General features: G+C 35.5%; 3 protein-coding genes across 6 annotated transcripts; all 3 read right to left on the reverse strand.

Moving 5' to 3' along the window:
* Nucleotides 1–831: 831 nt before the first annotated feature.
* LOC107819589 (ACT domain-containing protein ACR9-like) lies at nt 832–5,471 on the reverse strand. Of its 2 annotated transcripts, none has more exons than XM_075222108.1 (6): nt 5,188–5,471; nt 4,057–4,275; nt 3,874–3,979; nt 2,793–3,141; nt 1,406–1,690; nt 832–1,236 (listed from the first exon to the last, which is right to left on the reverse strand). In XM_075222108.1, the coding sequence occupies exons 1-6, from the start codon at nt 5,339–5,341 to the stop codon at nt 1,021–1,023; spliced, it is 1,329 nt and encodes a 442-aa protein (XP_075078209.1). In that variant the 5' UTR covers nt 5,342–5,471; the 3' UTR covers nt 832–1,020. The 2 variants fall into 2 exon arrangements, with proteins under 2 accessions (XP_075078209.1, XP_016501195.2); XM_016645709.2 differs by having other exon boundaries at nt 832–1,167; nt 5,188–5,466.
* Nucleotides 5,472–9,768: 4,297 nt separating this feature from the next.
* Nucleotides 9,769–10,350, reverse strand: LOC107819592 (histone H4). The gene has a single exon (XM_016645712.2). The coding sequence runs from the start codon at nt 10,243–10,245 to the stop codon at nt 9,934–9,936; it is 312 nt and encodes a 103-aa protein (XP_016501198.1). The 5' UTR covers nt 10,246–10,350; the 3' UTR covers nt 9,769–9,933.
* Nucleotides 10,351–17,163: 6,813 nt separating this feature from the next.
* LOC107819591 (UDP-glucuronic acid decarboxylase 6) lies at nt 17,164–22,777 on the reverse strand. 3 transcript variants are annotated; one of them, XM_016645711.2, is made up of 13 exons: nt 22,529–22,777; nt 21,868–21,982; nt 21,017–21,103; nt 20,748–20,835; nt 20,411–20,502; nt 19,880–19,944; nt 19,715–19,803; nt 19,253–19,330; nt 19,076–19,169; nt 18,860–18,926; nt 18,704–18,767; nt 18,418–18,458; nt 17,164–17,608 (listed from the first exon to the last, which is right to left on the reverse strand). In XM_016645711.2, the coding sequence occupies exons 2-13, from the start codon at nt 21,955–21,957 to the stop codon at nt 17,423–17,425; spliced, it is 1,041 nt and encodes a 346-aa protein (XP_016501197.1). In that variant the 5' UTR covers nt 21,958–21,982; nt 22,529–22,777; the 3' UTR covers nt 17,164–17,422. The 3 variants fall into 3 exon arrangements, with proteins under 3 accessions (XP_016501197.1, XP_016501196.1, XP_075078203.1); XM_016645710.2 differs by lacking the exon at nt 22,529–22,777 and adding an exon at nt 22,204–22,522; XM_075222102.1 differs by lacking the exon at nt 22,529–22,777 and adding an exon at nt 22,444–22,497.
* Nucleotides 22,778–22,952: the final 175 nt, after the last annotated feature.

Here is a 22,952-nt window from a genome sequence, read left to right on the forward strand (position 1 = left end):
ACACCCATTGGAAAATAGCTTTTTCGAATTATCAGTTAGAAGATAACCTTCGTGTTTCGGAGTTCTGATGACTATTTTGGTATTCATAGCAAGTTAGAATACTGTGATGGGTCAAAGGCCATCATGTAAAAAAGAATATTCACATTTATAACCGGTTGGCAAATTGGCAATAACTTGAAAATATCAAGCTAGGGCAAAAAATGAAAAAATTAGTTGGCGTAGACACTTTTAGGCTCCGTTACTAGAGTTTGGCCAACTTTTCACAAACATTTTGGCTATGTTTTAATCTCCATCATTTATATACAAAATAAATAAAAAATAAAATGAAGAGGAGATTCATTATAATACACCAAGCTAAACAGCCTAGTTTGCACCCTGCTAGAAGAGAAAATTGTTGGTATTCTAACCGGTAAGTCAATATTGCTGAGGTTAACAAGCTAGTATCATGTGTTTGATCCAAAAATCTTCCTGTTAAAGCACAATCCATTCATTCTCCAAGACTTTGCATAGACCTTCCAGATTTAACACAACAATTAACTCTTATACAAGTGTTATCAGCACACTCGATTAACAAAGACACCCGCCAAAAGAAGTAAAAAGGTTGTCTATGAAATAAACCAACAGTTACAGTTCCAAGGTAGAAATGAGGTGCCTGTGGGGGCTACGAGGAAGGTCATGGGGACATAAACAAGGTAAAAACACGATTAATATGTGATTTGGGATTAAGCAAAACAAGAATAATGAAAAATAAGTCGATGAGATAAGCATAACTAGCACTATGACCATGGTAGCAACTCATGATGTAGAATGGGCAATAACTAACACGCGCTATAAAGACAAGGTCAATTAAATGTGGCAATAATTTACGAATGAACTGTACAAAGGGATCATCGATGCTTGACACGCAATTTTAGATACAAAATGGCTAAAAATGTGAGTAGGACAATAAGATGAAGGATAAGCTCACCACTCGTAAAACATTCTTCCAGAACAAGACCATAAGAGAGTCAGTGATTGAGCTCACCAACCCATCAACGTTCTTCTGACTTTGTCTACAAGCTGATTTCTACCAACCATACATGACATGTCAAATCTACAATTTTCGTCTAAAAGGAATCTGTAAACCTCCCACACAAGATCACTTGTACAATGCCTTCCAATTTCCGCCTGCAAAAAGATATTAAAGGTCATCCACCGAGTGAAGAGGGATGAAGTGATATAGTGAACCATCCGGAGCTGTAAAATTAAAAACATGGGCATGAGCACCAGGTCTATAAATGGGAGATTAGTTGCTTAAAGAGATAAAGCCTCCATTCAATTTTCTTTAGAACTTTGTCCTTTAAGAAAAGGTGCATACACACGCAATCCGTCACTTTGAAACATTCCTTCATTACTAGATACTTACCGAGAAGATGCAGATCCCTAGGGTCTTCATTGCCAGTGTAACGTCATAGAAAACACGTGGTCTACCCTTTCCAGATAGCTCCACAGGATTAGCAACCAAAAGTTCAGTATCTGGCCCACGATATGTGATGATTACACGTAGAGGATGAAGCATTTCCGCTTTTAAGCGGGAACAAAGAACATCTTGTTTATCTGGATCCACAATCTTTTTCCCATCCTTCTGCCCAATAAAAAGGTCTAATTCCCTCTGACCCTTATTAACCGCTGAAAATCGACCATAAGCAATCTAAACACAAGAGGAAAGATCAACTATCAGATTAACCAGCATGCTTTTCTAATTCATTCTTTCAGTGCCATATAATCCAATGACAAGTAGAGATATAAACCGAGATGAAAGTAATGGATTTGGAAAAAAAAATCTCATCTATGAACAACAAACTTTTGAAATATTCGGCAAGTGTTACAGAACAAGGTTTTGCTTATATCATTAAAACAGTAACGGGAAGAATCATCTTCTTCCTTCGTTTGATAGGTAAACAAGCATTCAGCTTCCATAACAGAAGGCAGAAACTTACAATAATGATTACCTACCAAGAATACATTATTCCTTAGGTCCCATTTTGGTTGTCCACTTTTAGTTTGACATATTTTCTTTTCATGAAAAACATGTGAATCTCTGTGTTTTAGAAGAGTAGAAGAAAAGATAAAGTTGTACTGAGAAGACTAGAAACGGGATGATGAAACTTCAGTATTTAAAATATATTAAAATTTTTAGTTTAAAGAAAGTGGATAAAATTTAGACCACGCCATAAACGAAAGTAGGAAAGGCATTTTAGAGAGGCAGTGTCATTTTACGTCTGAGGTTAAAGAATAGGAGGATGAAGATATTTGGCGGAAAAAGATCAGGGCCCAGCACTGGATTAGGAGACAAAATAAGACTATTGAGGATGCTTCTGCATAGGCATAATGTTTACCATTTCATCAAAGTGGAGACCAAAGACAACATTGACAATATCATTGAACTTGCGTACCTAATTTTCTCTATAGCATAGACAATTCTAGTACTTTTGGTCCAATGTTTGCTAGGAGTCTTTTGGTCTTGTTAAAGATTTATATGCCAGTACAGAGCTTCTAGGGCTAAAGAAACTAACCTTTTAGACATGGACAATGAGGATTCATTTAGTCCACCCAAACTTGCTCGGGATTGAGGCGTAATAATTGTTGTAGTAGAAAATAATGCAATTATCGACTTCAAACTCATTGAAGTCAGGGAGGAACCCAATTCAGGTCAATACAGCCAATTATAACAGGACACTCTCACAACTATAAACAACAAAATGAAAGGGGAAAAGTAAGAAATATATAATTTTTAATATAATAGTCAGTACCTGAATATTGCAGTCTTTCAATGTGCGCATAATGTCATAAAGAAAACCCTTGTGATCAACACAATCAATCTGAAGTAATGTATGCGCGGGGCTCATCGAATTATCTATTGTCACACTACCCCTCTTCAAATTCATCATATCTGGGCTAAGAGCCTGTGTGCGAAATTCATTATCTGATAGTTCACACCTAAATAGTTCCTCAGCAACTGATGGAGAAAGAGAAGAGACACATTGCAGGTTGTCAAACTGTGAGCCTGCTAACTGAAGCTCACAACTAAATGATTGGCCCAGAACAGCATGCAACTGCTTGTACGTCTCATCTTGCCTCTCTTTTGTGTGTAAGAGCTCCCTGAACATGAATATTAGTGAAGAGATATCATCGATAGCTATAAGATCTTTAATTAACACAGTAGAAAAGCAGAAGTTTTGTGCTGAAAGATCTATATTACAATATCTCAAAAATATTTCATTTTCCATCATTAACCTCTCTGAATAATATTATAATTGGTAACAGACATACGGGAATACAATTATAAGATTTAAGGCAGGAAAAGGTAAATGGAAACATCATCTGCAGATTATATTTTTGTTAGTCCAATATAAAGTATGGATGAAAACAGGACCTTACGTATCAGAAATGGATGTTATTAGTCTTCTGAACAGGGATATATCATGCATGCTTATTAACATTCTTAAAAGTCAGTTTGATACAAATAAAGCAACATCAATGGAGCAAATATGAGAATAGCTAGTTTCTTTTTCTTTTAAATCCAATAAGACCTACATAATAAATTAGTGAGAGTCTAAAACGAAGAAGCATCATGTAAGCCCCAAGACACTGCAGCGGAAAGACACAAAAAGTTAACAAAACACGGTAATTCCTATTCAAGACGTGTTAACAGTTAATTCACTTAAACCAGATTCTCTTTTTTCATTCAGAACCCACTGTCCCGCTCCACCATGCATTTAACCCGAGTTCTGTATCAGACTGTTTAAGAGATCACAACAAGAACAACGACAGGTCCATTACAACTCTACAACTCGATATTCTTTGACCAAAATGGGGAAGAGATTTCCTTACAAGTTGTCTGTTATGAAGAAAAGGTCCAGCACACGACCATCTGGAGTTGTTGTCACCTTTACCCTTTGGATGGTAAGCTCAAGCTCGCAGAGAACTTGGGTAACATCTAGCAAAATCATGCAATTAAATCAGAAAAGAACAAACATTAGTCAAAAATTAGGACCAGCAAGAAATTTATTTTACCATGCAATAATCCTCTTCGGTCGTGGCTGCAAAATGTCAGCAGGTATACAGGAGAAGAAGCGGCAGGTGGAGATGGTTGGGTCAAATAGAATGAAACAGAACATGACGGGCATACTGATAGAAGGCGCTCCTTCAAATTCGCCCACCTTACCATAGGTGAGGAAGCATGAGGAACCACCCATAATATCACATAGCACCATATCCCATCTGTTGAAACATCTGATTCATAGAAACTTTGAGCACTTACTAAAGACGAAGAGAAAAGGAAAACTAAATAGATCAAGGGAGCTTAAGTGCCAACATCTAGTCAATGGCAGAGCTACCTTTGGTGTAGGGGATTCAGTTAAATTCCCTTCGCCAGAATCTTGCACTGTGCAGGAAGGGTAAAATTTTTTTTTTTTTTTTTTACATATATAAAATATTGAATCCCCTTGACATTGGTTCATATTTTAGGCGTGACATTTTTACATTTTTTTGAATCCCCTCACTCAAATTCCTAGTTATGCCACTGCCATTAGTACATGACAATAGTTTTAAGAGAACAGGAGAAGCAAAGTCCAACAGCTAAAATTGTACAACTCGATGTTCATTCACCTCAACAAAAGCGTGAAAACCAATATCGTAGTATAACTTCATGGTGAATCCATGATTTAAACATCGTGCCTTTGCCACCCCTTTAATACATATACATACGTTTTCTTTAAATTTTCTAGGCCGTGCCCGAGACAGTGGGCAAACATTTGCACCATCTATCAGCATATATGCTAAGTCCGCTCTGCTTCACATATCACTACATACATATATGTCTAAAAGTTTCAACGAAAAACTAGACAAAGTATGCACAAATGCTGGCCATGGAGATACATAATTTCAATACAGAAATAGGAAACAAAGCTTCCCTTAACATGAGAAAATACGAGTAGATTGTTTAAATCATTAAAAAAATTGAAACTTAGAATAATCCCGCAACAAGCAACTTATACCCAACATTCAAAACCCTAATCAGACGAAATGCTAAACAAAATAGAAGTAAATAGTGTATAAGATCGGAGCTAGAAGCATGTGGAGAAAACGCGAAGCTGGGATATATATATAAATAAAATCCGATAAGATATAAAATTAGTAGATTACCTCCTTTGATAATGTAGAGACCAAAATCGAGAATAGTATAGCAAATATCACAGCCGAGGCCGGTTTTGTCCGGACAATTTACCGTAATTACATAAGGTTCACCAGCCTTCTTCCCTTTCTGAATCACTACGGCGTCGTCAGTCGGCAATCCCATGCCGGAGCTTCTTCCCTTAGCCAGTTTTCAGAATTTGCAGGCAAAAATACTGGAACGTTCAATTTTAGCAGGTAATTTTGTTGTTTCAGACATAAAACGGTACTAGTAATATATAATTGTAAGATGTAAACCATTTCAATTTATGTAAATCCTAATTCTATTAACTTGTGTTTATAAAAGTAAGGGTTAAAGTGTATTGGTCAAAACTTGAGAAGTTGATTTGCTAATAAAATAAGTAACTTCTAATTTTGATGAAAAGTAGGATAAAAGAGTGTTAAGAATAACTGATCCTTTCTCTACTGGTTAATTGACTTTTATTTTTGATGAAAAGTTGTAATGAAAGAATTTTCAAAAGTAATTTGTCCACTTAAAAGAACTTATGCATCTACGTAGTTTTAAATGTAAGAAGGGATAAGAGAGTGAAAATAATTTGTAGAAAGATTCGAAAGGATAGAGTGGTTCTAATCGAATCAAGATTAAGAAAACATCACGAATCAGTTAAGTTTTTTTGAATAAAACATTCTGTATGGGTATACCGCAAAAATAATCTAGTTTCATGACCCTAATATTATGTCAGGATTAATTGTTTGTAATTCAAGGAGTATGTCGTAAAATTCTTACATAGATATGTTGTTGTGAAGTTTTATATAATAATGTAAAATAACCTTAAAATAAAAGAGGTTACTTTTTTTGTGGGAAATTATAGGTTAGTTGTTAAGTCGTTACGTGTGGCCTTTTCTGGATATGGTCCTGCTCCGTCGTTGTGCTAATTATTGGCTACATTTATCTTATCCTATGCTTTTAGAAAAACTGTGGAAAACATAATCCCTGATAATAGGTGGGTTCTACCTGTATTATTCTGCAACTCCAAAGTTAAGGCAATAGTCTCTATTCTGCCCTTCTTTTGAGAGTAATCATATGTAGAATTTGTCTCAGGAAACCTTTAGTCTATCGAAATCAATATTGGCAAAGAAAATAACACGGCAGAAGCAAAGGATTAACATAGGTAAATCAAAATTTAAGTTTTTTCGGTTTTCCAAAAATAGAAAGAGCTGAGCAGTGTATGTCTTGAAATTCTACTGCTAGTTACTGCTGATTACATGTTCTAATAGAAATTCGAACGCGGTCAAATAGTTCTTTTATATATACTAGTTGGAAGCTAGCTCATCCTAATAGACTACTAAACTTTATTAGGTAAAAATCCTATTAGATTACCAAAAAACATAGAACTATTTTTGAAGAACCAATATTCAACATACCAAATAGCCTTCAGGATAAACATCACGCTGGCCCTACTGCAGTTCATTTTTCATTTCCTTAGGCTTGCCTCATAAGTGTAATGATAAAAAAAAAATTCAGTATGAACAAAACACAGAACACTAACATCTGGTGTTACAAATATACACAATGGCACAAACTTCATCAACCATATATACGAATATATTGAAAGAATGTACAGCCAATGCGGGCTAGCCAAACTAGTTTATGCAGATCTTCCATCTGAGAGCCATTCTATCAATTACTACCAGATCTTCTTTTGGATCTTCAGTGACTTATATCAATTCATGTGAATAAAGGATCACAGTTTTGGTCAATTCAGTAGGACATGGAACTCTTTCGACACGAAAATATAGCAGTAATCAGATGTTTGATTGAATCCTTTTCATGCTCATTGATGAATTATATCACCATGTACAGAACAAAAAATCAGAAATTCAAGAGAGTAATGTAAGCCCTATGTGATCAATATATCTATGTTGTCTAGTACACAGCAGAAAGATTTGGGTAACTTTTATGGCATTATAGTCCCTGAAGCAAAAAGTATTAGGTTCAATTTTCAACTAATAGTTAAAAAGTAATTAAGTGCTACTTTTAGCAAAGACAGCATAACTTGAGAGCACAATTTAACAAAGAATACATTACTGAATAAAAGAATCTCAATGCCATTTATATACCAGCAAGGAAAACCTCAGATCTTCTATTTCTTGTGTTACTCTTTCAGTAGTCACTTGTACATTTTTGAGTATTGCATTCACCAATAAGATAATATGTCAGTTCTGAAAGGTTCACCAACCACTGAAAGCAATATAGTCAGCTTTTCCACAATACTTCTATGATGGAGGAATTCTTTGACATTTTTCTTTTTAGCAGCTTCATAGAATTGTAATATACTATTACTATCTTTTGCCTTTTTTGAGTTCAACAAGAATTAAAAGAATAACTAATTAAGATGTAAAAGCTGATAAGTCAGCAATAATGATAGGTACCTTATACAGACGAGTCAGTTGGTGAGCTGAGCTTTCTCATGTGGTGGTGAGCACGGATAGCCTGTTGCAACTAAAGTAATCGTTTGCAGATGTTTACATCAAAAGAGATGACAAAAACTAAGGAACTCAACATATCTTCACGTTCAAAGTGCAAGAGAGCTTGATGAAGCTGGAGTTAACTTCTCAAAAATCAAACATTTATACAAATTTGGAAAAAGAAAACTGTTGGTTATCCCACAAGTTTATTCGATATCAAGTTCGAAAATGGATTGATGGAAATCCCTTGTTTAGAAGCCATCGATGCAATGGAGACCATCTTGAGAAATCTTTCACGGAGTATACATGTCTCATGGATCATCTTATCAACTCAGACAAAGATGTGAATTTAATGATGATTCGATGCAGGCGAAGCAAATCACATATTTGTCTGAGTTGATAAGTCGATATTAGAAACATTTGGGACGTAAATTAGACAAGTGTTGCTCATAAGTTGTGAGCTTTCTCTAAGACAAATTTCCAGCAAAACAAGGAATTCCATCAAACCAATATCGAATTTGATCGAATAAACTCATGCAATCACATCAGTTGTCCCTCGTCCACATCTGCATAAATATTTCTAATTTTAGAAAAATAAGCTCAGCTTCATCAATCTCTATTGCAATTCACATATGGTTGGGCATCATGTTGAGGCCCTTAGACTTTAGCATTTCAAGCTCAGCTCGCTGGTTTAGTGGAGGCCATTCTTAGCTCTATCCAAACTTGCAGGCACAACAAGGACACTGCTAATGGCATCTTGTCTTCCAACTCAAAAAATCCAATATCTGTGTTTGAATAGAGGTTGCACTGATAAGTGCTAACTGTATTGTTCCCTTCACAAACCACGAGTTAATTATTTACTGATGCATTTGCCAAGTAAAACGTGTGGATTTAATAGGAAAAAATGACTTGCATAACAGAATATCGAGAAATTCCATTGAAATACAATACCGCACATCTTAAAGGTTTTGTAAAGGATCAATCTGACTATCTTCTAAATTGAAGAAAAAGATAACCCAAATAAATAAAACACTTACAGGTTCCTTTCGAAAAACTCAGCAGTTATTGAAGTCTCCAGTGAGAAGCCCGATGGCAATGATTTCTCTCGATGAATCAGTTATCGCTGAAAATCTCTGGCCAACGGAGACTGCTTATATGGACTATGGAGCAGAAAACCTAGATCAAAGCGTTTTAATTCGACCCATCCCAGCCCATTATAGATTTTTAAAAGCAGTACTGACCCCACCAGATCCGCAAATGCCTTGCCTTGTCAGTGGCATACTGGCATTGAAAAGTAGAGGCAAGGTGTCGATTTAACAACATTGATTAAAGAAGAATAATTTGTCTACCCTTCTCAGCTTCTACTTATGCACAACGCTTTTAAGATGGTGGCTGTTAATTATTCATTGTTTGAACAAGTTTTGTTCATCATTAAAGGTTCTTATTCACATTTGAAAACTTATTAATGTGAAGCAAGTGCTGCAGGGAATAAGTCGATACCAAAGGAACAACGCATTTATGATTTTGTGAGCAGACATCTCTACACAGTAATAGGACAAGAAACTCTAATTAGCTGTCGTTAAATATTGCAAATATCTATGCTCAGAATTCATCAAATTGTCTTCATGAGACAAGAAATGCAAACCTTAGGAAGGCTAATCAAAAAAGAGCCAGAGAGTAAAACAGAGCCATCTCAGTAAGAATATCTCCAGCTGCAAAGAAATAGTGGCAGCTTAAATGATTTATTCCTAGTTGAACTGCAAGAAATATCAAATGATTGAAACTGAATACACCAGCAAATAACCATATCATTTAACCACCGTACAAGTAAAACAACATGTGTAATCACAAGTCATAAGAACTCAGGTATGTGCAACAAAGCTATAATGAAAGACAAGGATACCAACATAATAGATACTCTTAACACATTAGCTGCTCAGCCATTTCAAAGAAAAATTAAGCATATCTACTCCACCATAAGGAATTGCATCAATTACCACTACAATTGTATATGCTTGGAAGAGCAAATGCATACTCGCCTAAGCCTCCTCATCAATGTGAAACACCCGACAATTCCAATAAACAAAAAAGAGCGAGGATATGCAATGTAGTAAATGCAAAATATTTCTAGGAAATGGTCTCTATTACTTGATTTTATAACGAGGAATTACAATATCCAGACCTTAACAACAGAAACTTAAAGTACCCTAGCTTAAACTGACCGCTAAAACAAACATGAAATCTACAATCACTAACAACAAAAACACTATAAACCCTAACCCCCAAAATTTAACCTCCAAATCCGTACAAGGTCCTTCCCTGCCTCTTGAGAGCGTACACAACATCCATAGCAGTAACAGTCTTTCTCCTAGCGTGCTCAGTGTAGGTCACAGCATCACGAATCACATTCTCCAAAAAGATCTTAAGCACTCCACGTGTCTCCTCGTAAATCAACCCAGAAATACGCTTGACACCACCCCTACGAGCAAGCCTACGAATAGCTGGCTTTGTAATCCCCTGGATGTTATCTCTCAACACTTTCCTGTGCCTCTTTGCTCCTCCTTTGCCCAATCCCTTGCCTCCCTTTCCACGTCCAGACATTTTTCGAAAGCTTGAGAGAGAGAAAATAGAAATTGAATTTCTAGGGTTTTGAATTTAAAAGAGCGATATGAGCTTTGATTGTTTTTGATGAGATTGAAATGGCTTGAGTTTGTTGTTATTTATGGCTGCTGGTTTTGTGGATCGGCTGTTTGAAGTTGTGGAAAAGGTTAAATCGTGACCGTTAGTTTTTTGGGGATTTGAAAAGAAAATCGACGGTTAAGAGTATCGATCCGAGTGAAAGGATGAAACGTAATGTGAATCGTTGATTGGATAGAGATCAACGGCGAGGAGTGCTTTTTGTGTGTTGACGCGGATTGTGCTTTTTGGCTGAGATAGGCATTGTACTTTTGGCGGGGTTACGGAAAATTGTATTTTGGAGTATGAAAACGAAATGTGATTTGAATTTCGAAATTTTTTAAGAGCATGAGTAAACTTTAGGAGGTCAAAACTTGGATTAATTTAAAATTACCAAGGTTTTTTATTGTTTAATCTAAGTAAGTACTTAAGCATTTGGATAGTATCTGAGTTGAAATTGAAAAAGCTAATCATTAAATTTGAAGTTGAAATATGTATAATAATTTTTTTCCACTAACTAACTAATCAAGCATGAACAACAAAATGAAAATTTTCCTTACTATATTAAGTTAAAAATGACCTGATTATATAGTAAAGTACTTATGTTTCTACCATGTTGAGAAAATTAGATTATCTCTTTTTTCTTGTAGAAGGTGAATTTATCGTAGCTCGTATTTAATATGCAAAATATTTTTATAAGGATGATAATGAGACGTGTAACTCTAATAAATGACCTTTTTATTAATTTCATTAGGCTCTATAGCGGAATTACCTACTCTAATTTATGTAACTGTCTTGGTTTACTTTGCAGTGCAAAATACTCCCTCCATTCACTTTTACTTGACATGTATACTAAAAATAAATTTTTATTTTTACTTGTCACTTTATGCATATCAAGAAAAAATATATTTTTTTCTGTTATACCCACAGTATTTATTACTTATTTCAAATCATTTTCTCAAATCCAATAAAATATGCATCAATTAATATGGGTATCATGATAAATTATGCACTTCATTTATTATTTCTTAAGCAGCGTGAAAGTCAAAACGTGACAAGTAAAAGTGAACGGAGAGAGTAGCAATCAGTGTTTTTTAAAAATGGGAGCGCGAGCCCGGGCACTTTGCTTGTGACAAAGCGGGCATAAAGTCCACGAATCTTTAAGGACCCGTTTGGCCATGAGTTTTGCCAAAATAAATTTGGGATTTATTTGGCAAACACATGTTTGGCCATAGATTTTGCCCACATTTTGGCAAGATCCCAAATCCCAAAATCACCTCAATTGCTCATTTTGGGCCAAAACATGACCATTACATTTTTTTTACCCCGAACTTTTATAGTTTGTAAAAGAGCTCACATTTAAATAATCACCTCAATTTCTGCTCTTGTTCCTACTTCTTTCTTTGTATCTGCTCTCGAAAGAAATTGAGATTGATATCTACTCTGAGGAAGCTGTGACTACCCACTTGCAATTTGTCTTGCAAAAATATGGTTTAGCTGACAAAAAATTTTCACTAGCAGTGCCTTTCTTGCTTAACCCCAGCTTTCGCAAGATATTCGTTCATATGACCGAAAAAAATCAAGTCGAATGGTTTAACGACTTAAAGAAAAATTGAGCTAACTGTTATTTTCATTTTATTATGTTGTACTCTAATGCATGAAACGTTGATGCTAATTATTTTAGTTGTACGTTGTGGTGTAGGCATGATTGTAATACGAGTAATGACTTCCTATGTGTAATATGAATAATGACTTCCTATGTGTAATCTGAGTAATGAAGGTTATGTATATACAAGATAGCAAGTTTGTTTGTTTAGTACTATTGGGTATTTGTGATAGTTTTTTGAACTTGTGGGTATAAGTCATGTTTTATTTTTTTCAAATAAAAAGTGAAATATGTTTTGAAAAATCATGTTCAAACACATTTTCATCTTCAAATCAAACTTCACCAAAATCAAAATTTTCAAAACAAATTTGGGAATCTATGGCCAAACGCTAGCTAAATATTTGTACTTTATATATTTAGAAAATTGGTATATAAATAGAAAATAATATAGGAAATACATTAAAATAATAAAACTACAAAGTTAAATGGCTGAATACATACATAGCCCGTTAAACTAATTCATTTTTTTCATTTAGACACTTGAACCCATTGGTGCTCAAATTATATTGTGTAATTGAACACACATTGCTGACATGGCACATCATGTGTAGTAGACTCTCCTTTCAGATAGTGAAAAGTCCTAAACTTTATTTTATATATATTTTTTATTTTGTCTCCTTCAACCTCAAATTTTCCACCACCTTCACTTCCTCCGTCACCATTCCCACCACCTCCAAAAACAATTCCCTTAAATTGTTTTAGCTTTTTTTTTTTTTTCACAGTTACTTCTCCTCTTCATCATATAAAATTTGTCTCTCCCTTTTATCAAAATTTACCTTAAATTTGTCTTTCCCTAAAACCACCACTGCCACCCTTACCGGCGAAATTCAGACCACCAGCGATTACCTTCTTCTTTCCCTCGCCTTCTTCTTTCTTCTTCACATATATAAAACTCATTTCTTTCGGATAACCTACTTCTATAGCCATTGACACACACACACACACACACATATTCATGAATGCTTTGAAGGTTTTATTGGGTATGACATAATTAAAAGTTGAACAAATTTGATCCCATGAATCAACAAGATTCATAGATCTCAGTTTTCTGAAATATGTGGTATATAAATCTGCTAGAAATTAAACTTAAATTAACAATGTAAAATGTAGTATAAAAGAATATAGAATGGAGTACATTGGAATGATGAAGTTGGACGACAGTGGGTAGTTGTTTAATCAAAAAAGGGGATAGTTTGCTGGTGGTGGCGTCACAGTGGTATATGGTATTTTCACCTGGGGATTGGGCGTTTAATGAAGGAGCCCAAAGGCAAGGTGGAAGAAAAGGGTGCGTTGATGTGTCACTTTCTCATTTGTAACACTGCCATGTCAACAACATTTGAACCTCGCGCATGAAGTATTTTGGCTTGCTGCAAAAAATATGTTCAATGACACAATATAATTTGAGTTCCAGTGTTTAATAAGTAGAAAAAATAGACAAGTTTAAGGGGCTACATATGTATTCGGCCAGGTTAAATAAAGTGTGCAATATCATGGAATTAAGGATGTTTCTAATACGAACAGTAGCTCTCCTCCCGATGAGGAAGTAGCCAGGGAAATTAGGGTGTGTATGATTTTACGGGGAAAAAATTTTCCTTCAAACCTTAAAAGTACGAGGCATGCTCATTCCTACCATATGATTATGCTAGACTATTCTATGCTAGATTATTCTATTCATTCATTTTGCTAGTTCCCCAACATACTATTCTGCAGACTATCCTATTCATTCATTCTTCGTTCTAATGTATCTTGGTTTCTGAGTCCTAATTCAAACTAAGGTATTATGAGACTCGTAGGGTTGGGAGAGCAAGATGGTCGATCTCTTTCTTAAAAATTGGGATGAGTCGATGTCGATGGAGATAAACCTTTCTCAAATCTCATGGGGTCTGTCCCGTAAATTTAACCTGAAAAAAAAATTAGTGTAACCACCTCTCGAACTATTCTAAGCCACTCCGAATGAGTGAGTCAGTCAATCATGTCCAAAAGCTAGGCATGCTCGACTTCCACTAACATGCGTAAAGCCCTTATAAAAGAGAAGCTCGCATGATAGAGCCAGTTCTTCTATATTTTTTTTTTCTTTTTTTTTTTTACAATTATAAGTCAATGTCTCGTCTCCTTTAAAACGAGGCGGCTTGAAATTTAACTCTCAAGATCGACTTCACGAGACCATTCTGGCCTCTTTATGGCTAACCTTTATTGAATGGGCAATTACAAATTTATTCTGCTAGACCATCCTAGTTAAGAGAAGAAGAAAGGTCAATACAAGAAGGTTCATGTGAGTCCATCCAAATCATGTTAAGTATGGGATTTAAGCCTGCTTGGAGATTTCATATCTCTCACATGCGTGAATTCATCCTAACAATTGTCGATTAGGTTAAAATAAGAAATTCTTCAGATGATCAAGGGAGTTCCCTTATCCAGTAGATGAGATTAGGGTGAAATGTATTACATTTTCTTCGATTGGTTCGACTAAGATTTTCTTTCTACTTTGACTTGGCTTCCTTGTCTTTTGATTTGGACTTGCTTACATTACACAAATGACTATGTAGAGTTATTTATGCTATCTGACTTGAGTTAGACAAGTTAAAAAATTCTAACATAATTTTTAAACTGTTTGAACATAGTTTTGGTCTTTGAATAATATAAAGGCTTATAAAAATACCAGGATACGAATTAGAGTGGTCAATATAGGCTGGCCCGACGCAGCATAGCCCGGTCCACACTGGCTTTGACATTTTGGCGGGGTTGAACTGGGCCAGCTCACTGTTTTGATGGGCCTTAAAATAGTCAGCCCAACTTTATATGGGTCATGGCCCCCACGGGCTGGCCCACCTTTTCAAAAGTTATTTTTTATATTTTTAAAAATTTAACTTTTAACCTAACAACAACAACAACGATCCAGTAAAAACATACAAGTGGTGGTTTGGGGAGGATAGTGTATACGCAGACCTTACCCCTACCCGAAGGAGTAAAGAGACTGTTTTCGAAAGACCCTCGGCTCAAGAAAACGGAGAAGACGAGAAGAGAAGGGAAGGGACAATATATTAGTACCATCAAACATAAACCAAAGAAATAATATTAGCATCATAAAAACTAGAAAATAGTTGAAATGCAATAACAAAACCAGAAAATAAGCCTGATGCTATGAAAACGCAGGGATAGGGAGAGCACAACATTAACCCCTAACAGTCTAAAACCACCCCTATCGAACTAGCCTCACCCCATGACTCGACTACGTCCTAACATACAACCTTAATGCTCAACCTCCACACATTTCTATCAAGGGCCATGTTCTCGAAAATCTGCAGCATAAACCAGTAAAAATAGCACAGGCTAGCCAGTTTTCGGACTGGTCATTCAAGAATAACCAGCGTTTGCAAAGTCATTGAAAAATAGTCACTATTTTGCTGCAACACGAAACGTTCCAGCATAATATACTGGAGATCGGTGCACCTGTGTTTGAACTTCCAGCATATTATGCTGGAACTCCAACACGCGGAAAGTTCCAGCATAATATACTGGAGATTAGAGCACCCATATATGAACTTCCAGTATATTATGTTGGACCGGTATATTATACTGGAGTTCCAATATATTATGCTGGAATTTCAGTATATCATACTGGAATTTCAATATATTATGCTGGAGTATTTTCCTGATTTTGAGCAGTGTTTTCATTCAAATTTATCTTTACATGCAAAGTGGCTAAATTTCGATTACTTCCGAAATTGTGGCTATTTTTGAATGACCATTTGTAAATCTGGCTATTTTTAAATTTCTCCCGCAACGCCGTGTCCTGTCTAATCACCTTTCCCCAATACTTCTTAGGTCGCCCTCTACCTCTTCTTGTCCCCGCCAGGGCTAAACTCTCGCACCTCCTCACCGGAGCATCAGGGCTCCTCCTCCGCACGTGCCCGAACAATCTGAGCCTCGCTTTCCATATTTTGTCATCCATAGGAGCCACGCCCACCTTCTCCCGAATAACTTCATTCCTAATCTTATCCATCATGGTATGCCCGCACATCTACCTCAACATCCTCATCTCTGCCGCTTTCATCTTCTGGATATGAGAGTTCTTAACTGTCCAATACTCTACCCCATACAACATGGCCGGTCTAACCACAATTCTGTAGAACTTACCTATGATTAACGATGGCTCTCTTGTTACACGAGACTCCTGATACTAACCTCTATTTTATCCACCCCCCTCTTGATGCTAACCTCTATTGTGTTCATGGCATATCCAACACCAACAAATTATGTTCGTCAAATACATTTGAATCCTCTTGTGAAACAAAGATGTAACATCTTTATTTTGATCTAAATCTATAATTATATGCAGTGTTAATTAGTTAATTAAGAAATAACTAAAATCTTAAGAGTAAAAAAATATTTTAATTCACATAAAAAATATTACCAATTTTTACTTTGGATTGCTCTTCTTGTTATTTTTAGTATCCTATATTTTTTTAATTAAATACGTTTACTAAGCCCATGGGCCAGCCCAACCCACCTCAAGCAAGCCTCATGAGCCACAAGCTTACTTGAGCGAGGCTTAAAAGTCTCATTTCTTAAATGGTATCTAAAAATCTTTGCCCAACCCTATTAAATCATGACTTGGGTTGGGCCGGCCAGCGGGCGAAACCCATGTTGACAACTTTAATACAAATCAACCACATTACCCTAAGAATCCAGAAATTACAAGAAAATATGTATCATCTTGGAACGAAAATGTCATTTGGAGCTCCAGAGAAGTAAATGAGTAAAGAAACATTTATAGTTTAAAATTTTTCTAAGTCACGAGTTCGACCGTGGAAGCAGCCATTAATACTTGCATTGTAGGCTGTCTACATGTACAATCCTTCCCGACCCTTACGGAATGCTTTGTGCACCAGACTGTCCTTTTTTCGTATAGAAAGAATGCGATTTCCAGATGAATAGTTTCAACAAAACTCATTTCATAGCATTCTTAGTGCAAAATTGATGATATTAGGTCTTCTATTCTTAGTTGCACTGTTCTAATTTTGGATTTTTATCACAAGGATGACTTTTGAAGAGTAGTCAAGGACTAGTCAATGAATTTCGAGAGCAACATAAACTATGGGACGAGCCTCAAAGTGTATGATATTGACCAAAAAAAGCAAACAAAAAAAGTATACCACCAAATAGCAACAAAAAGATTAAACCAACTTGTGTCAATAGAATTTCTTAATAAATCACATGGGAAATCGCCACATGTTTATGAAAACAGTAAATGAAGCACACTTGACTTCCCAAATCTTCATCCAAAAACAAAACATGAAGTAGAAAACTCTATATACCATGAGTAAAAACATTCAAAGAAAACAAGGGAGATTGTCCTCATGGATAGACAACAAAAAACAATATCAAATATTATTGGTTCAATAATATGAATGCCAAAATAATCTGCAACTCTCTTTATATCTTTTTAGAGACCCCAAGCCTGAGTCTGAAATCTTCTTCCATTAGTGGAAGGCCATCGCGCAATTTGACTTTTGGTTCCCATCCTAACAATTCTTTTGCTTTTGCGATATCTGGTTTCCTTTGTCTTGGATCATCTGGTGTATTTTCCACCGATTTGATCTCCACTTTTGGATTGATAAGCTGCAAACCAAAAGTAATAACAACTTTCATGTCGTTATTCTTAAGATTAAAAGAGCAATTTTCTAGCAGCAGAAACAGAAGCCACGCGAAGTCCAAACTTTTAATATACAAATTCTGGTTTTCAACTAATCCATGGCGTTGACACACACACACAAAAAAAAAAGGGGCAGCTCGGTGCACTAAGCTCCCACTATGCGCGGGGTCCCGGAAGGGCTGGACCACAAGGGTCTATTGTAAGCAGCCTTACCCTACATTTCTGCAAGGGGCTATTTTCACGGCTTGAACCCGTGGCCTCCTGATGACATGGCAGCAAGTTATCCTGACTAGCTCGAACTTCGGTTCTACCTTACTTCAGTTCAAAAGCAAGGATTTTTGCTCTACCATTTTCCCAACTGAGTTGAAAGAAAACTGAACAAGAATTTATATGTACACACACATATATGATCCCCTTCATACATATCAGATGATTACAAAATGTTTCTCACCTCATTTTTCTTCTCCTATATACATGGAAAGGGTACTAAATAAAATTATTTTATTGTGTAAATAATAGTTAGCTTTTGTTTGTAAAAGTAAATGAAGCAACGATTTTAGAAACGAAACTTCAATGCAATAGGGAAAGAGTTTTAGAAACAAAACCTGCACACAAAGTGCATGACTAGCCAAAAACAATGTTGACAGTATCTTGGCAACTTAAGTGATCTAGACCTTAGTCTAAACGTTATTCAAGAGACAAGAACAACATCGCTTCTTACTGTACAAATGAAGCATAAGAAACAAGGAGAAGCTTCATGAGAATATATGATTACCTCCTTGACTAGTTCCGCAAGCTCAATCATGGTGAATTCACCTGTACAGCAAGATTATAAGTAATCGAACAACAAAATATTTAAAACTATAATTCAGCTTGATAATGATATCGAAAGTTTCTTCAATGATGTGGTAGACGTGCACCAATTGATTCAGACCATTGATTTGTGCAAACTACAAAATTATCAGACTCCTGCATCTCATCAGGATCTGGCGCGTCTCAATCAATATTATCAGACTCACAAAAGAAGAATACCACCTTTAAAAGATAAATCAGTCAATCACCTGGATTTCCAATGTTGATTGGCCCCGTGTTTTCCCCTTCCATTAGCCGAATAAGCCCATTAACCTTCAAAGTTTCAACGAGTTGGGGAATGAGAAGATAACATTAAGAGCAAGATCATAACCAAGAATGACAGTAATAGTATTTCGTTGCCATACCATATCAGAGACGTAACAGAAACTGCGAGTCTGTGTCCCAGGAGCTTGAACTGTTAATGGTTCATCACTAAAAAATGGAGCAAATTAGAAATAACATTATTAGCCATAAGTTAAAAGGGTTGGTATATTTAGGTGGGATATTGATTGATACAAACAGGAAGATAGCTATATTTGTATATTTTAGCAGAGTAACAGCACTTGAGAGAAAGAACTTACCGAAGTGCTTGAGCTATAAAGTTGCTGACCACACGCCCATCATCGATATTCATCCGAGGTCCATACGTATTGAATATTCTAGCAATGCGAATTTCTGTCCCAATACATCGATATTAATGGATAAGGAAAAATAAGTTGTGGACAATCTGAACAATATCACAGGAACAATAGATTTACCAATCCCATGTTGTCGGTGGTAGTCAAACATCAATGTCTCTGCCACACGCTTCCCCTCATCATAACAGCTCCGAACTCCTATATACATGAGCGATATTGTTAGACGCATGCTTCACCAGATGAGATACTCAAATGTTAACTGACTAACTCATCAGACCAAAATGGTTTTTGGATTTCTAGTTTGTAATTCATTTTCTTAAATACTTTTGTAAAAGAATTTTCTTGTGATCAACGTGATTGACTGAACCATGTAGGCTAAAAGAGAACAGATAGTGAAACTTTAATAGTTGAATCTCCAAATATCACCAAATGCAAATCCGTATTGTCCTCCGAGTAGGTGCAGATGTAAAAACATGAGTAACACACACAAAACAATATATAATGTGGTGCTTCTGTTCATTAGTTTAAAAATTGTTGGAGTTCATCGCGTTGTAATGAAATCCAAGAAGTGAGAGGACGTACCAATTGGGTTAACATTACCCCAATATTCCTCAGTCTGAGGATGCACAAGAGGGTCACCATAAACCTCTGAGGTTGACGTTAGCAGAATCCTACATAAAATTACAGAAAATGAGTTGAAGTGAATGCCAAAAAAATGAGGTCAAGAAGCATTTTCAATCTTCAAACCTTGCTCCGACACGCTTTGCTAAGCCCAACATATTTAGCGTGCCAATGACATTAGTCTTTATTGTCTGTCAGCAAAAGAAAATAAGAAAAATGCATCATAAACAAATTTTTCTACTTCGCTAAATCTCTATCCTTTCCTATGGAAGTAAAAGATTATTGCTAAGGATAAGTGATAACCAGATATTGCATGCCATCAGATTTTATACTACCCAAAGCCGAGAGGCTTACTGAGTGATGTTAAATAGAAAAAAGAAGAGTTGCAATGTTGACAAGTTAATGTTCCATTTTCTTCTTTTCTGGGATGACAACAGAAAATTACGATTTACTGCTCGCTAAGAGGAGCTGACTAGAAGAAGAGGATAAAAAATTAAAGCCATTCTGCTCATGAAATATGTCAGTATGAGCAAGAAAAGAAGAAGAGGATAAAAAATTAAAGTTATTCTGCTCATGAAATGTCAGTATGAGCAAGAAAAGAATAAGACGATGCATGTTAGTTGAAGTTGGCATGTTTAAATTACAAATCAGACAAACCTTAACAGGATTGTACTTGTAGAATATTGGAGAAGCCGGGCATGCAAGATGATAAATCTGATCAACCTCAACTAACAAAGGCTCTGTCACATCTACAAATGATAAAAAGGAATAAAACAGTTATGCATCTGATACTACAGTTAAAATACTTTTACATAAAGAATCCCCAAATACAATCTACTGATCAGTTTCATAACAGAACTTGGTAGTCTTCAATATCATTAAACGATTAAATTACTTTAAAATAAAGATAAGAATGTTCCAGCTTGCTGAATTCAGTAAGTGGTTCAAATATTAGTTAACTAATATATGAATGAAGAAAAGATGAGAGTTATACCATGGCGTTTAAGCTCGAATCTGGGATGACCAATCCATCTTTTAAGATTATCCTTCGAACCAGTGAAAAAGTTGTCGACAACAATAACCTGCGCAACCATAAGCAAAAAGTTTTCACTGTATAATAAGAAAGATACAGTAAGGGGCATCATACTATTAGCTGGTTTTATCTTTCCACATTAGAGAATGAGAGCCTAATGTTTGTGATGCAGTACAGGAAACATTGGAAAAAACCCGATTAACAAAAGAATCTCTTTCAGAAAAAAATACCTCATTCTTCTCATTCTCCATCAATTTGTCAACTAGATGGGAACCAATAAATCCAGCTCCTCCAGTAACCAAAATTCTCATGTTAGGCTGCCACCGGGGATACAACATATTAGTAAATACCGTATGAAGGTTAGAAAACAGAAATAGGTAGACCTAGTATATATGGTTTTATCTTAGAAGGTTAGTGTGTGGATGATGAGAATTCTACATAAATTTGTGACGCCGGTAAAGCACATTGATTATCATATGTAATCACTATCTCTCTGAGTTTCAACTTGTTGATGGCATTGTAATTAGGCCAAATGAACAATTTTTAACCCCTAAAGAGTTGCCAAATACAGAAGCAAATGTCAATTTCCTATCTCTATGTCAGGTACACATAATCTTTTGTTTTCACAATAAGCGAATAGCAAATCACCTCATCGCTTTAATGATTCATAACTAATGTCTAATTCAAATTTTATCAAATTCGTAGAACAAACTTGTAGTCAAACCTATGACAAAGAGAACAATCAAAGGAATTAATGAAACAACCACAGTAATTTTCAGAGGCTGATGGATTCAACTGAAGCAAGTATTTACGTCACAAAACATAAGTATACATGTGAAGAATATTTTCAACAAATTAGGATTAGACCCCATAATTTCATAAGCACGATAGATTCAATGGCGAAAACTTAAAGGTTAAACTCAACAACAACAACAAACCCATTGTAAACCGGTGCGGTCTGGGGAGGGTAATAGACTGTTTTTGGTAGACCCTCGGCTCAAGGAACAGTGAAAATAAAGCAACTTAAAGATTAAACCCATCAAGTTTAAATTTTTGATTCGGGCGTGTCTAATAATTTTACCTGAAAGAACTTTGAGAAGCGCAATGGAGATGGAGTTGGAGGAGGCTTTGTTGTTGTTTGGTGAGCTCCATTTGCAGAATTCTTTGCCATTTCTCAGATCTCTCCAACAAGTCTCCTGCAATCATAAACTGATCAATTAGTATATAAACATCACCAAGATGCACAAATCCAAACACAGAGTATTATCATTAGATCTACAACATATCAAAACCTCCTTAATCAATTAACATAACATCAAAATCTCAATAAAAATAAAAATAAAAAGCAAAAAGACACAAACCTTAACACAAGAAAATCACGTTATATACCAATTCATCAATCTTTAATATAACATACCTTATCTCCTTTGATCAAAGTCTTTGAACAAACCCAAAAAAAAACCTTTTTTTGCTGTGCAAGTTCTGTGATACTAGAACATGCAAAGAGATTATATATATACAGTTTAGCTTTTTTGTTTTTTTCACTTAAAAACAAAAAGGGACTAATTGAGTTACCAAACTTGCCAACCAGAAATTGCAGGCAACAAAATAAATGTCATAAGTTAAATACAGAATATAATAGTAATTGAAAAAGAACCTAAATCAGATTGCTTATAATTGACGAAACGTAAAGATGAAAGAAGGGTAGATAAGAGAATCATAGTACAGTTCAGTGCACCAACCTTAGAATATTTATTTACTTTTTGACTGTTCAGTTCAGATCTTCCCGGCCCAAAGTCAAAGCAAAGCAAAAATAAAATAAAAAATCACTTATAGTTACTGCGTTGGATAAAAATCAAGGATATTGCTAATCTCCAAGAATTAAGCAATTAATGGAGAATCTGGATTCCGATAATACTGGAAGATAATTTAAAAATATGATTGTCTCTCCTTTTTTTTTTTTTTTTTTTTTTCTTGTATTTAAGTTTTCCTAGTAAAGGAAAAGACTGGAAAAAGAAGATTCGAAATAAGAACACTGGAGAACTTTTGTCTTATTTTAATTTGTTATTATTGACTTCGAAAAGTTCGAGGGTGACTTGGACACGTGAGCTTGATTTTTCGCTGGATTTTTGCATGTATTTCTTTTCTTTTTTTCCTTTTTTTTTT

Source organism: Nicotiana tabacum, chromosome 9 (genome assembly GCF_000715075.1).
Source record: "Nicotiana tabacum cultivar K326 chromosome 9, ASM71507v2, whole genome shotgun sequence".
Lineage (NCBI taxonomy): Eukaryota > Viridiplantae > Streptophyta > Magnoliopsida > Solanales > Solanaceae > Nicotiana > Nicotiana tabacum.